At 44.2% G+C, this 13,190-nt stretch overlaps 1 protein-coding gene across 2 annotated transcripts in view; it reads right to left on the bottom strand.

Moving 5' to 3' along the window:
• The window catches only part of ddx39b (DEAD (Asp-Glu-Ala-Asp) box polypeptide 39B), a 34,673-nt gene that overhangs the window by 8,981 nt on the left and 12,502 nt on the right, over positions 1-13,190 (bottom strand). For both annotated transcript variants that reach the window (XM_072550144.1, XM_072550145.1), the window contains exons 5-7: positions 12,404-12,587; positions 12,029-12,147; positions 335-466 (exon numbers count right to left, since the gene is read on the bottom strand). In XM_072550144.1, coding sequence (XP_072406245.1) covers positions 335-466; positions 12,029-12,147; positions 12,404-12,587 — 435 coding nt within the window. The remainder of the gene's footprint in view (positions 1-334; positions 467-12,028; positions 12,148-12,403; positions 12,588-13,190) is intronic.

Here is a 13,190-nt window from a genome sequence, read left to right as displayed (position 1 = left end):
AAGCAATACCAACGGGTGTGAGACAGAAACCAACATTCCATGTAACTCCACGGAAATTCCACTCACCGGGGTATTTTTGTCTTCTTAAACAACTAAACCTAACACTAGCCCTCCCCTGAAATGCAAAACGGCGAAGTCAATTAATTTACCAAACCGCTAACCAACCTATTTAGAAAAGACGTCAACAGCAGCTCCTTCTTAAAGGCAGTACGTGCAAAAAGGTCATAACCTGCCTTTTCACTCCATTGAAATGTTGTTACAAACGCACACAAGTGTTAGCAGTGCCGCTGCCTCCACCACCCCCACCCTCGGCTTTATGGGGAACCGTGGGTACCTGATTAAACTCCAGAACATCGAGCAGGTCGAAAAGCTTGCGGTTCTTCTCGTTGTCTTTCAGCTTCACGTAGTACTGCTGCAGCCCGTGCAGAGTCAGCTTGGTTTCGTCGTCCACAAAGATCTCCATCGGCTGTGAAGCAAATTACCCCGCTGTTAAATCCTCGCCCCCCTCTTGGCACACCCCTCCCCCACAAGCTTTCCCGATCTGAGACATTCCCGCTCGACAACCTGGGGCCCAGCCTGACCGCACAAGGCAGTTCCAAACCCCTACCTGTCCCTTTCCAATCGTCCTGAAAGCAGAAGCAAGGACAGATAGAGTCTTGTATTGATGTCAAATGAAAAGGTGCCAAGGGGAAGGTCACTGACTCTTTGAGAAACGTACATCCGTATTTTAAAATTCAAGAACAAGGTCACACCATTCTGAAATCCTCACTACCCCTCAGCTAAGTTTCCTACAAAGCAACAAAACACTGCTTTGTGTGCCACACAACAAATTAAAATATGCTCTAAACAAGGGCTTAAAATGAGTCAGTCTACAAGCGATTCCCTCTGGTTGGGAAGTTAAAAGAATATAAATTCCTTGTGTTCCTCATTTCTCTGTATCTTAACAGCAATTAGAAATTAACGACTGGGATCACAGAATGAAGAGGCTAACTTAGCTGGAACTGACAGTTAAGAGCAATGGTAGGATAGTTAAGGAGTGACGAACCCAAGGTGGATGGACCAAGTAAGATTCAGATTAGCTGTAACCAAATTTAACGGAGCCACAGGTTCAAGGGGGATGAATGACCTCCTGCTCTCCAAATATTCTGGAAGACCCAGCCAAATCAGGTGTGGATTGTTGCCATTTTAAACGGATACGTAATTTCTTCATCGATTGTGCGGCCAGATGATGCAGAGAAAGGATCTCTGTTCCTGGCACGTGTCAAGTTGCCTAGTTTCAGGACTGGTAGATTGTGGGAGGACTTTGCTACAATTAACTCCCAAAAGTTAAAACGCGAGAGCGAGGTACATGTTATTCAGTACCTCCCTCCCCGGAGTGCCTCCTCCACCACCCAAACGTGTGTCTTTTACCTCAGCTTGCTGCCCTGTCACCACAGCCACCAATTCCCTTACTGCCCAAAACTCTACCCTTTCTGTCTTAAATATACATAGTAATGGGGCACCCACTGTAGAGAATGTCAAAAATTCACAACGCCGAGGGAAGAAATGTCCCTTCACAGTATGGAGTGGTTGATCCCTTAATCTGAGATTATGCCTGCTCCCACCCCTGCCAATTTATCCAAATTGGGGAAAACACAGTCTCCATTGCATCTTAAACTCCACTGAGAATTTTAGACATTTCAATGAGATCACTCATTCTTCTAAAGAGAGTATTGAGCCATTTCATTCATCTCCTTTCACATGAGAACCCCCTGAAAGGTCAACTCCTTCCTTGCGAGGCAGAATCAAACTGTAAGCAGTACTTGAACCTCACCAAAACCCTGTATAACAGCACCAAGACTTCCTGACTCCTGTACTCCAACACACTGCCAATAAAATATTAATTGCCTTGTTGTTCCCAGGTATGAACATTCTGTGATTTGTTCAACTTAACAAGAGTCTCAAAAATATCATGGCTTTTACAGCTGGCAAAAGAAAAGGGAAAATAGAACAGGTTTGATTTCTGCCTCTATCTGCTTAGGGCATCTGTTGTTCTTGGAGCTCTGCCAACAAAAGTAAAATCGTGGCCAGTTGCTGTGCCAGGTCAGACAATTTACACATCTCAACCGGTCACATGAGCAAGGTACCAACCCTCTGGGGTACAACAACTTATCAGAACCCTCAACATCAGAAGGACAGCAAAAAGAAAATGCCAAAGCAGGTCTCCTGCAATCAGCAGTCGATGACAGGACATACTCTGCTGCAAATCAATTCTCCAACTTCCCCAGCATGAGAGACAGGGGAGAGTGGAGAAATCTAGCAGGTTTAGAAACACAACCAATACTTCAGTTATTAAGAGGTTTAACTTTAAAAGAAAACACAAAAACCAGTGGATTCTACTAAGCCATTATAAATTACTAGTCAAGCCCAGTCGGAATACATTTTTCCATTTGTGGATACCATTCTTTGGGTGGTCAGGTGTATCCACAAATTTTTGGGCTTGAAAATGTCTTTCAAAAAGCAAATCAGACAGGATCCTTGATTTTATGTCGAGAGTCAGAGTACAAAAGCAAGGAAGTTCCACTGAAACGTTATGGAATCTGATTTGACTTCACCTGGAGCAGTGTGGTTAAGCCCTGATTCCACACTTCAAGAAGGACGCTGAGACTTTGCAAAAGGGTGTGTAAGAGACTTACTAGAATGGAGCCGGGGTGAGGTGAGGGAGACACTGACTGGGAAAAACGGGAGCTGTTCTTTCCAGAGGAGACAGGGTTAAGGGGAAACAATCATCAAAATTAGGTGAGAATGACAAAATGCCTGCAGGGACACATACACAGGTTGGGCGAAGGAATATAACGTGGGAAAGTATGCAGTTATGCACTTTGGCAGGAAGAATTGAAGGGGTGATTATTAATTAAATATGGAAAGACTGCAGCAAAGAGTGATTTGGGAGCCCTTTAAATCTCAAAAAGAAACATCCAGTTTAGTGGGTAATAGGGAAGTGAGTGGAACACTGGCCTTTATTTCAAATAGAAGGGATTACAAAATAACATGCAACAGTATTGACCTCCTTATTCAAGGAAACATATACTGGCAACTGAAGCTGTACAGAGAAGGTTCACTGGGTTGACCATGCTTATGGAGGGATTGTTCTATTAGGAGAGGATCAGTAGGTTGGACCTATACCGATTAGAGTTTAGAAGAATCAGAGGTGACCTTATTGAAACATACAAGATTCTTAGGGAGTTACACACATTAGATGTGGACATGTTACTTCCACATTTGGGAAGAATCCAGAAAGGGGAAATCTCAGAGGTGTGAGGGTGCCCATTTCAGACAGAGAAGAGGGTGAACTTCATTTCTGAGACGGTCAGGAATCATTGGATTCCTTTACTGCAGAGGGTAGTCAAAGCTGGGTTGTTAAGTATATTCTAGGGAGATAGATTTTTCATCTGTAAGGGAATAAAGACTGATGGAGAAATCACAGGAAATTGGAGTTCAGGATCATCAGGTCTGCCATGATCTCATGACATGGCGCTGCTGATTCAATGGGCCAAATAGCTTATTATTCGATGGGTCGACCGGGTGGCGGTGGTGGTGATGGTGGGTGGGTTGGACAATGAAACACTAATTAACAGCTTGGAGACTACTTCATGACAGTCTCCAAAACTCTTCATTACTAAACATAAGCTGATAATGTGGGAGCAACTTTATGAGTGCATTTACCACCATAATGGCCAAATAATAACCAGTGTCAAACAAATGCACTGAAAGGGACATTAGATAAGAACTAGCAGGACTCGAAAACACTGATTTAATGCCCTGGACAAAAGTACCACAGGCAAAACAAGGAGAAATTTGTTTCTGCACCTGGAATGTACTGCCTGAAGAGGCAGTGGAAGCAGATTCAATCAGAACTTTTCAAAAGAAAACCATGTAAATATTTATGTATACATATGCACTCAGAAAAGGACCAAAAAGAAAAGGCAGATCATCTATGGAAAAAGCAGGGGAGTGGTACTAATTAGATTTTTGGTTTTTACAAAGCCCTGGCATAGGCTCGATGAGCTGAAAGGCCTCCCCCTGCGTTGTAACTCCTTATGATTCCACGAAATGCCCAAGGCTACCACAAGCTGGACAGGGGTGGCACCTTTAACTGGTTTCAGTCTGGAATCCAGTCCAATGTCTGCAAACTGCTTAAACTGTTAAGGAGATTATAGAACTCAGCAAACAATAGTTTAAAAGTCACGATTTAGACAGGGACTTAAACAGGGAGCTAAATGAAACGCCTGTGGGCTGGGTAATAGTCACATGCTCTTCGAGAGGTCTGGCAGGTTGAACATCTTTGCTTACAAGTTCCAGCACAAACACAGGCCAATCAACCCAAGCCTCTTCTTACACATTCATCTATCCTCAAAGTGCATTAGTCGTATCTTGGAATTCAAGAAACACTGGAGTGTCAAAAATGTTTATAGACAAATGGCAGAGAAAATAGGGAGCAGAAACAAGGGAGTAAAGGGCTCCCAAAGGCACCAAGGTGTTAGTTGTTTTGTTTTGGAAAGCTCATTGGGAATTACATGACGGGGTTTTAGGAGGAAGGAAGCAAAGGGGAATGAGCCCACTTAACTAGTCTTCAAGAACCAATGTCTCGAAAGCCGCCTGTCTTAATAATGAAGAATGAGCAGACATTCAGGAGCAGCTTTGAACATACAAGGCTGCACTGATCACATGACATGACAGCATGGAAACAGACCCTCTGGTCCAACTCGCCCACGCCAACCAGATATCCTCAACTGATCTAGTCCCATTTGCCAGCATCTGGACCATATCCCTCGACATACTGTGTTGTGCATGTGTTGCGGCAATGGTAAGCTGGGGTGACACCAACGCAATCCTGCCCTGTAACATTACCAAGGGAACTCACCACTCAGGCATTAAATAACAATGGGCAGACAAATGCATTTAAAATGGAAGTTAGACAAGAGTGCAGAAGAAATTAATGAGGCTATGGCTAAATAAACTAATGTATGACAAGACTTGTGTGGAGCATCAATGTGAGCATGGGCCAGTCTGGGTGAATAGACTGTTTCTGTGCTGTACAATCAATGGAAATTCACAGAATACGTAGAATCCCTAAATTCGGAAACAAGCCGTTTGGCCCAACAAGTCCATACCGACTCTCCGAAGAGTAACCCATCCAGACTCATTCCCTGACCCTATTACTCTACATTGCCTCTGTCTAATGCACTTACCCTACAGGCCCCTGAACATGGAACAATTTAGCATGGCCAATTCACCCTAACCTGCACATCTTTGAGCTGTGGGAGGAAACTGGAGCATCCAGAGGAAACCTACGCAGAGAATGTGCAAACTCCTCACAGATGGTCGATTGAGGCTGGAATTGAACCTGAGTCGCTGGCACTGTGAGGCAACCTCTGATGCTAACCACTGAGCCACCGGAATTGATATGAATTTTAAAAAAAATCTTGCAGTATTTTCCCCTACCCTCATTTCCATAAACATCAATATAAGACTCTCAGATGATAGACCAGTCCAAAGAGTTGAACGAGGTGGAATGCTTCTTGCAGGAAATGTAATTTGAAAAATGACTGACAGGAGGAATTTCAAGCCCACCAGGATTGCGATGAAAGGAAAGCAATTAATACCAGGAAAAAAAGCAAAGCAATCTGTTGTGGCTGTTAAGAAAAAAAATAAGATCGCTTACTACAATCAGCCAAGGGTTTCTTTAAAAGGCATTCAATTCAGCTTGAAGGTTTCCTGCCCTGGGCTACTAGATGACCTGAAAGGAGCACAGCAGCCAGTTTGCCTCCCGTTAAATTAAGTGGAATTAAAATCAGCCCTGTCCACTGACAAGTGGATATGTGCCCCCTGCTGTCCAATATAGCCAAATGAGCTACGCCTGGTTGACCCAAAGGTTCAGGAATAGAAAAGTCTGCTCAGCAGGACCATGAAAGAGGTCAGCATACCAGGACTCTACCCTGCACCCTCCAGGCAGCCACGTTACCACCTACCCAGCATCCTCCAGGCAGCCCCGTTACCACCTACCCAGCATCCTCCTTACAGCCCCATCACCACTTACCCTGTCATGCCCAATACCAAACTTCATTTAACTCAGGTGACATTGGAAGGTCAGGGGCCCTACCAATCATCTTATTTCAGATCTGACAGTAATGAAGAAACCTTTCAGCCCCACTTCCAGATTCTGCCAGGCCTGTTGCACATTTTCAGCAACTTCTTCCCCCAAACTGAATCAGTCAATGACAGCTGTTGCAATCTATAGACAGAATTCCATATGAAACAGATGGCATTTAATGGTTTTGTTTATTAAGAACACTACCAGGGGAAAATTAACGGGATCGGCTATCAGTATTTACAATACATTTAAGAGAACTAGAGCTTTTAAAAGGGGAATTCTGGGTTAACATCTAATATAGAGATGGAAGATTTGACAGGTTGACAACAACTTATTTAGAGTTTCAAACCTCCACAACACCTTGTACATGGTTGAAAAAAAAAGGTTTTGCTAAAACGTTTTACCTTGCCTGCATTGGGTCACTTGCAAGAATACCTACGTAAAGGCAAACAGCAAACTGTATGAGAAGAGAGTGCTGACTGGTTGATATGGAGATTGACTGATTAAGGACCTACCATGGAGATTACACTAGTTAGTTGATGACTGACAGCGAATTGTAATATGGCAGCTAGTGTAACTGGTTTAAATTCTAAAAGAGCTTAACAGTTAACTGTCAGTCATCATCTGACTAGTGTACTCAGTGGCAAGCCTCTACCAGCACCCACTTACCAACTAGTCAGCAGTCTTGTCTCATACAATATAAAACATCATTGGTGTGCTTGCAATCATCCTGATGAGCTGATGTCAAAAAGCTTTGTCAAAATGGGTCTTTTTCTCAACAATACTCAATTTCTACACTACAAAACAAACATAGCCCACTTGATACAGTAAACCCTCACAAAGCATTCTCAAGATGAACAGCTTAAGGAGCATCTTGAGGCAGCAGAAAGTAGCAATGAGGTTTACAGAGGGAATTCCAGGGTTTAGGGCCCTAGCAGCAGATGTCACAGCCAATGGAAACCCCACTAATTTGTAGGACTGGATATTACAAGCTAGGGAGGGATGAGGGCAGGGAAAGATCTGAAAACAAGCATGGGAAACTTAAAACCAAGTTGCTACTTAATTGGAATCACTGGGGAAGGGGAGGAACGGGGTGGGGTCCAGTAATTACGGAATAGAACCCGTAGGAAGTTGAGTTTGACAACTAATGCCACTTCCCTAACCCACCATTTCTACATCTTACATTGAGGGGCATGTTTCAGGCTTGAAGCATATTAGCAGCATATTGCTGTATCTCGTGGGAGAGCTCTTGATCTTTATATGGAAACCCTTTCAGTCTTCACCAGCAGGCCTACATCCCAACCGGCTGAAAGTTCATAATGACGAAAGCACTTGCAGACTGGATTAACAAGGATTAGCTGTGTAAACTGTGCTCAACAGCCCACATATTAACAGCTCCCATCAACATAAAACGACAAGACAGGATTCAAGCAAAAACAGTCACTACTTATTTCCCATCCCACCACTTCATTAACTTTCCAAGCAAATGTAAATTGAATGCCTCTATTATTGGAAAGCAAACAGCCACAACAGATCTGCAAAGCAATGCTGATATGGATTTAAGTTTAAGACATTTGAGTTTAAGCCTGCTTTGGAATACTTTAAGCTGAACCATAAACTGGGAATTTAGAAATCAGTTTGCAGTACTAAATAAACCATTCTTAACTGCAAACCAATTCCCTCCAGTACGCAACTCTCAGTCAAATGGTTAAAAAGAACATACAAACATCCAATGCATAAAATAATAACATTCTATATACTCTCTCTCTCTCTCTCTCTCTTCATATTTCCAAAACTCAAAACTAAAACACCATACAATCTCATGTTGGCATAACCCGAGGGCTGGGAATGGGAACTCATCCAAACCAGAATGGACACTGCTTCACCATCACCTGTTCAAGGTAGACCAGTTTCTAAATCTCTTTCCCATGTGTTAATGGTGCAGAATTTATATTACACCCTGCTTGCAAAGTGGTCAGATACGTTTTTGCAGACAATACAAGTTTGGCATTTTAAAGCAGCATTACTAGTTGAATATAGGAGGTGGCCATTCAGCCTCTTAAGCTTGTTACCGTATTTAACTTGATCATTTTAAAAACTAATTATGAATTCATGGGAAGTGGGCATAAAGAGCAAGAGCTCTGCCACATGAGATGGGTAGTCAGACCAGCATTTACTGGCTGTCCCTAATTGCCATTACAAGCAGGTCTTTTTTCTTTATTCATTCACGGGATGAGGGCATCGTTGGCTATGCCAGCATTTATTGCCACCCATAATTGCCCAGAGGGCAGTTGAGAGTCAACTACATTACTGTGGATCTGGAGTCACACGTAGGCCTCATCAGGTAAGGATGGTCACTTCCTTCCCTAAAAGGACTTAGCGAACCAGATGAGTTACAATCAACAATGGATTCACGGTCATCACTAGATTCTTATTTCGAGATGGAGGAATTAAAATTCTGGTGAAGTGCCATTTTCAGTAACTGGCAGCCCACGTGATGCAGTTACATCCACTGTGCTTTCAGGAAAGCAGTGCCAGGTTTCTGACCCAGAAACAGTGAAGGATTGACGATATTGTCCAAGTCAGGATGGTGTGGGAGGAACTTGCAAGAAGAGGTGCTCCCTTGTTTCATCTGGACAATCTCCACCTTTACTTGCCTTAGTTCTGAAATGATGCAGGTTGGCATCTGGTTGAACATTGCCCAACAGGAGCTAGAATCTTTAGGATAGAACGGGGTAGATAAATATTTATAAGTTTGTTTTTAAAAGTTAAATTTACTTGGGTGAATTTAAGCTGTGAGAAAGGGAGAATCTAATACCTTGAGATCAGAGTTGAAAAACAATTTGTCAAATTAATTCCATTTTTAGAAATGAAAAGTAGAAAAACAAAAAGCTTTTTTAAAAACAATAACTTAAGCTGGGAAGATGATACCCAATGTAAGCCAAATAACTGCCAAATTTCAGTGATCATTTAATGATGTGAAGTGATCTGGACAACAATAAATTTATGTCCGATCACGAGACTGTTGGTTGGCTGCCAAGTCTCCCCATATATGACAAAAGTCCATCAAGCTGAAACGTTAACTTTGTCTCGCTTAACCAGGACTGTCTGATCTGCTGAGCACATCCCAGCAATTTTTTGATTACATTTCCAACATACAACATATCCATAGGAGGGTTTTTACCACCACTGTTGTTTAACCTACCAGGCTAAACCAATCCCACTGCCTGGCTACTGCCGGGTCTACATCTGGACAAAAGGGCATCTTGCCACGAGGAGATTGGATGGTGTGTAAAGTTGAAATTTTAAGCCCTGCTGCTGCTGGTATGTTTGTCCACAATGCCAAGCTATTGTAAAGGTAATGTAAAGTTACGGTTAAGAGACAGCTGCTCTACCCACAATCCAAGTTGAATGCCCACTGACAATTTGAAGGATGAACATTTTTATTCAGCACTGGCTGAGTAGGCAAATTGATGTCAAGATTTTGATTAGATTAGATTCCCTACAGAGCGGAAACAGGCCCTTCGGCCCAACAAGTCCACACCGACCCTCCAAAGAGGAGCCCACCCAGTCCTATTCCCCTCTGACGAATGCACTTAACACTACGGGCAATTTAGCATGGCCAATTCACCTGACCTGCACATCTTTGAGACTGTGGGAGGAAACCGGAGCACCTGGAGGAAACCCACGCAGACACAGGGAGGATGTGCAAACTCCACACAGACAGTCGCCCGAGGCTGGAATCGAACCTGAGACCCTGGTGCTGTGAGGCAGCAGTGCCAACCACTGAGCCACCGTGCCACTAAGGTTACGGATTCAAGCTGCACTTCAAGGCAATTTTGAGCACGAAAACCGCAAGTGTCACTCCAGTATGAGACTGAAGGAGTACTGCACTGTGAAAAGTGCTGAACATTGACATTAAAAGATCACCTGGCCATTACAAACCCAACATATACTTGCAATGACACAGAGGGGAAATTTAAAAAAAAAGATCTGTGCAGCTATAAAGAAAGTAGGTCTTGTAATCCTACACTGCCCTTACAGGACCAGAGGATGCCATCAATAAACTTTACAGCCAATTAGGTTTTTTTAAAGAAAAGTGCAGTCTTTGCTATAAAGTAGGAAATCAGAGAGCTGATTTGTAAATAACAACTTAGTGAAAAATCACATAATTTTAGTCATGTGGGGTTGAGGGATAAATATTAACCCAGGGAGTTAACCCATAAAGGCACAGAACCTTCTTTATCCACCTAGGGGGGCAAGCAGGCTTTGGTTTAGCACTTCATCTGAAAAAAAAAGGCACCCTCTGACAGGGGCAGTACTGCCCTGGTGTCTCAGCCTGGGCTTCGAGGAGCCTTTCAGGAACCTGAAAGAAGAGCAAGTCATCTTGCTGAAGCGACTTGCATACCTCAGAAGGCAGTGAAAAAAAAATCCGGAAACTGAACTTTTCTGCAGAAAAAAGGGTGGGAAAGTAAAAACTCTACACTGCAGCAGATAGTCCAAATAAGCTTCAGAGAATTGGGAGGGTATTTCTAGATACAGGTTTACATCTGGGAAAATGTGACAGCATTGAGATTACTCCTTGCTCCTTAAATTTCTATTGAATTCCTTGCAGACTACTGCCCACTTCAACTCAATTAACACAGTTAAAGGATTTCTGAGTTTGAAGGGTTGGCTGAGGGGATGCTGCTGTCTCTTCAACCTAGCCATTCATCACCAGTTAACGAAGCCTTTAGCTTGGTCTTCTCTGCACTGAACTTCTCCCCCAATAATAGCAAGAAAAAAAGAGTAAGCAATTGTTCCCCTCTGCACTATCAACAAGGCAGTTGGTCTTAACCCTGGAACCATCACCCAAAGCCAACACGGAAAAGGATAGAGCTCCTCCTGCTCCACTGCTGGCCGGCGGTGTCGTCTTCCTCCTCAGTTCCAGGGCTCCGGACATCGATCCTCATCACGGATCTCCACGCACGGGGTCTGCACTCGGCCATCCGCATCGCTCTCGCCGGCTGCACTGGCTGAGATTCTCTGCTGCACTGGGAGGAAGGGGTAGGGGTAGGGGTTTGGGAGCAGGGTTGGGGAGCAGTGGTGTGATGTGTCTTGAAAAGGTATTCTAGGAGCCATATTTCCCCCCCCCGCCACACCAACAGCTATTGGGTGCTGGGAATGTGTGCGCGTGTATGTGGATGTATGGAGGATGGAAAAGAAAGACTAATTTCTTCTCCCTCTAGCAGTTTGTTCTGCTGTGTATCTCTCTCTTTTTTGAATGATGGTTTGTGCTCACTTGCGTGTGTAAACTGCAGTTGCTCCCAGTGAGGATCTGACAAAAAAAAATGTTGCTAATCTTTCAGGCTTCCTACAGGGAGGCTGCACTTTGTTGCTTGCATGGGACAAGAGGAGATGGGTGGTGCCAATGTCAGTGGATAATATGATCTCTGTCTACATGCCTGTGGCAAGTGATTGCTGGTTTCTCACTATGTTGTCCACTCGTCGGCCAGTCATGATCCGACTGCCACAGCTGCCTTGCGGCGGGTGGGAGGAGAAGCTATTTCTGCCCACACCACACTGTGGAACCCAAGTGTTCGCCTGAGATAGTCTTCCCGCCAAGTCTTCCGCACATCTCTGTCCTCTCTGACCCTCACTGCAGCTAAGCTGGTGCCAAGGGGAGGTTGAAAAAGGTTTCACCAACTTTTAACCTGACTCAAACTAATTGTGTTAAAGAGCTACTGCACATCTCTTTGTAAATTTACATTCTTGACTTGGGTTTCAGGTGGGGGGGGGGGGGGGGGGGGGTGGGAAAATGGGGAGGGATAGAAACTTAGGTTTTGATGGCACTGAGGTGTGGCCAGCTTTACATGGAGGCCCTTAACGCCAAAAAGAAGCTAGAAGGATAATTACATCTTGCATGAACTTGCGACAAACGGGGCGGATCTCCTTGCTTAAGGTGGCACTGAACATCATGACCTGTTTCTCATGAGGGGTCATGCGAAAGATCTCCTGGACGTCTCGACGCATGTCTGAAAGGAAGTGATAGGAAGGTTAGGAGTTACTTTGTAAATTCCCTACCCATTATCTTCAGTCTTCACCAGTGATCGCCTTTACTCTGCAAGCTACTGACATTGGCAAGAGACCGGTACGCTTGTGCAGCACTACGGCTTGGGAATCCTCTATCTGAAAACCTCAGGACCGACGGAATTTCAGATAAAAAGGATATTTGCTTAGCCATTGAGCAAACTTATTTCTCATCGTATACGTATAAAACTCATCACTTACCGAGCTGCTCGAGCATCTTGTCACACTCGTCCAGGATGAAGTGCTTGATGTGTTTGAGGTTCAGAGACTTGTTGCGAGCCAGTGCCAGGATCCTGCCAGGGGTGCCCACCACAATGTGCGGGCAGTTCTTCTTCAACAACTCCTCGTCCTTCTTAATGGAGAGCCCACCAAAAAACACCGCAACCTAGGGCAGCCAAAGAGACACAACTAAGTCACATCCTCCGGCTCGGGCACCTGAAACCGTCCCCTGCTTCCGGGGAATGAGGTTTAAAGGGGATTGTTAGAGGGTTTGCTCCTGGCTTGGATCGCAAATTATTTGAGACTGAAATTAGAACAAAACATGTCAGGAAAAAAAACTCCGCAGGTCGAAGACCTTCTCTTCACCAGGTCATGTCATCAACACATTGTACTGACATCGCAAATCTCCGTGGATGCTGCCTCAGCTGCCGGGTTCGGATTTGAGGGATGCAGACATCGTTGTCAAGGTCAGCAATTGTCTTCCATTCCTACTTGCCCTAGAATGGAGTGGTCGGGTAGGCCGCTTCAGGGGCTATCTTCTTATAGATTTGGAGTCACATGCAGGCCAGAATATGTAAGGACAGCAGATTTTCTCCTCAAAAGGACTTAATAAACCATACAGGTCTTTCAAATAATTGACGGTTACCACTCCACAAATTCATTTCATATGCAGCGACTGAAATGAAATTTTAACAGCTCCTGTGGTGGGATTTGAACCGTGTCTGAGAGTTATAGAGATGTACAGCACGAAAACGTCTCCTTCGGTCCA

Source organism: Chiloscyllium punctatum, chromosome 30, assembly GCF_047496795.1.
Source record: "Chiloscyllium punctatum isolate Juve2018m chromosome 30, sChiPun1.3, whole genome shotgun sequence".
NCBI classification, from domain to species: Eukaryota; Metazoa; Chordata; class Chondrichthyes; order Orectolobiformes; family Hemiscylliidae; genus Chiloscyllium; species Chiloscyllium punctatum.
The sequence above is the reverse complement of the archived record's forward strand: the minus strand, read 5'-3'. Positions and strand labels throughout refer to the sequence as shown.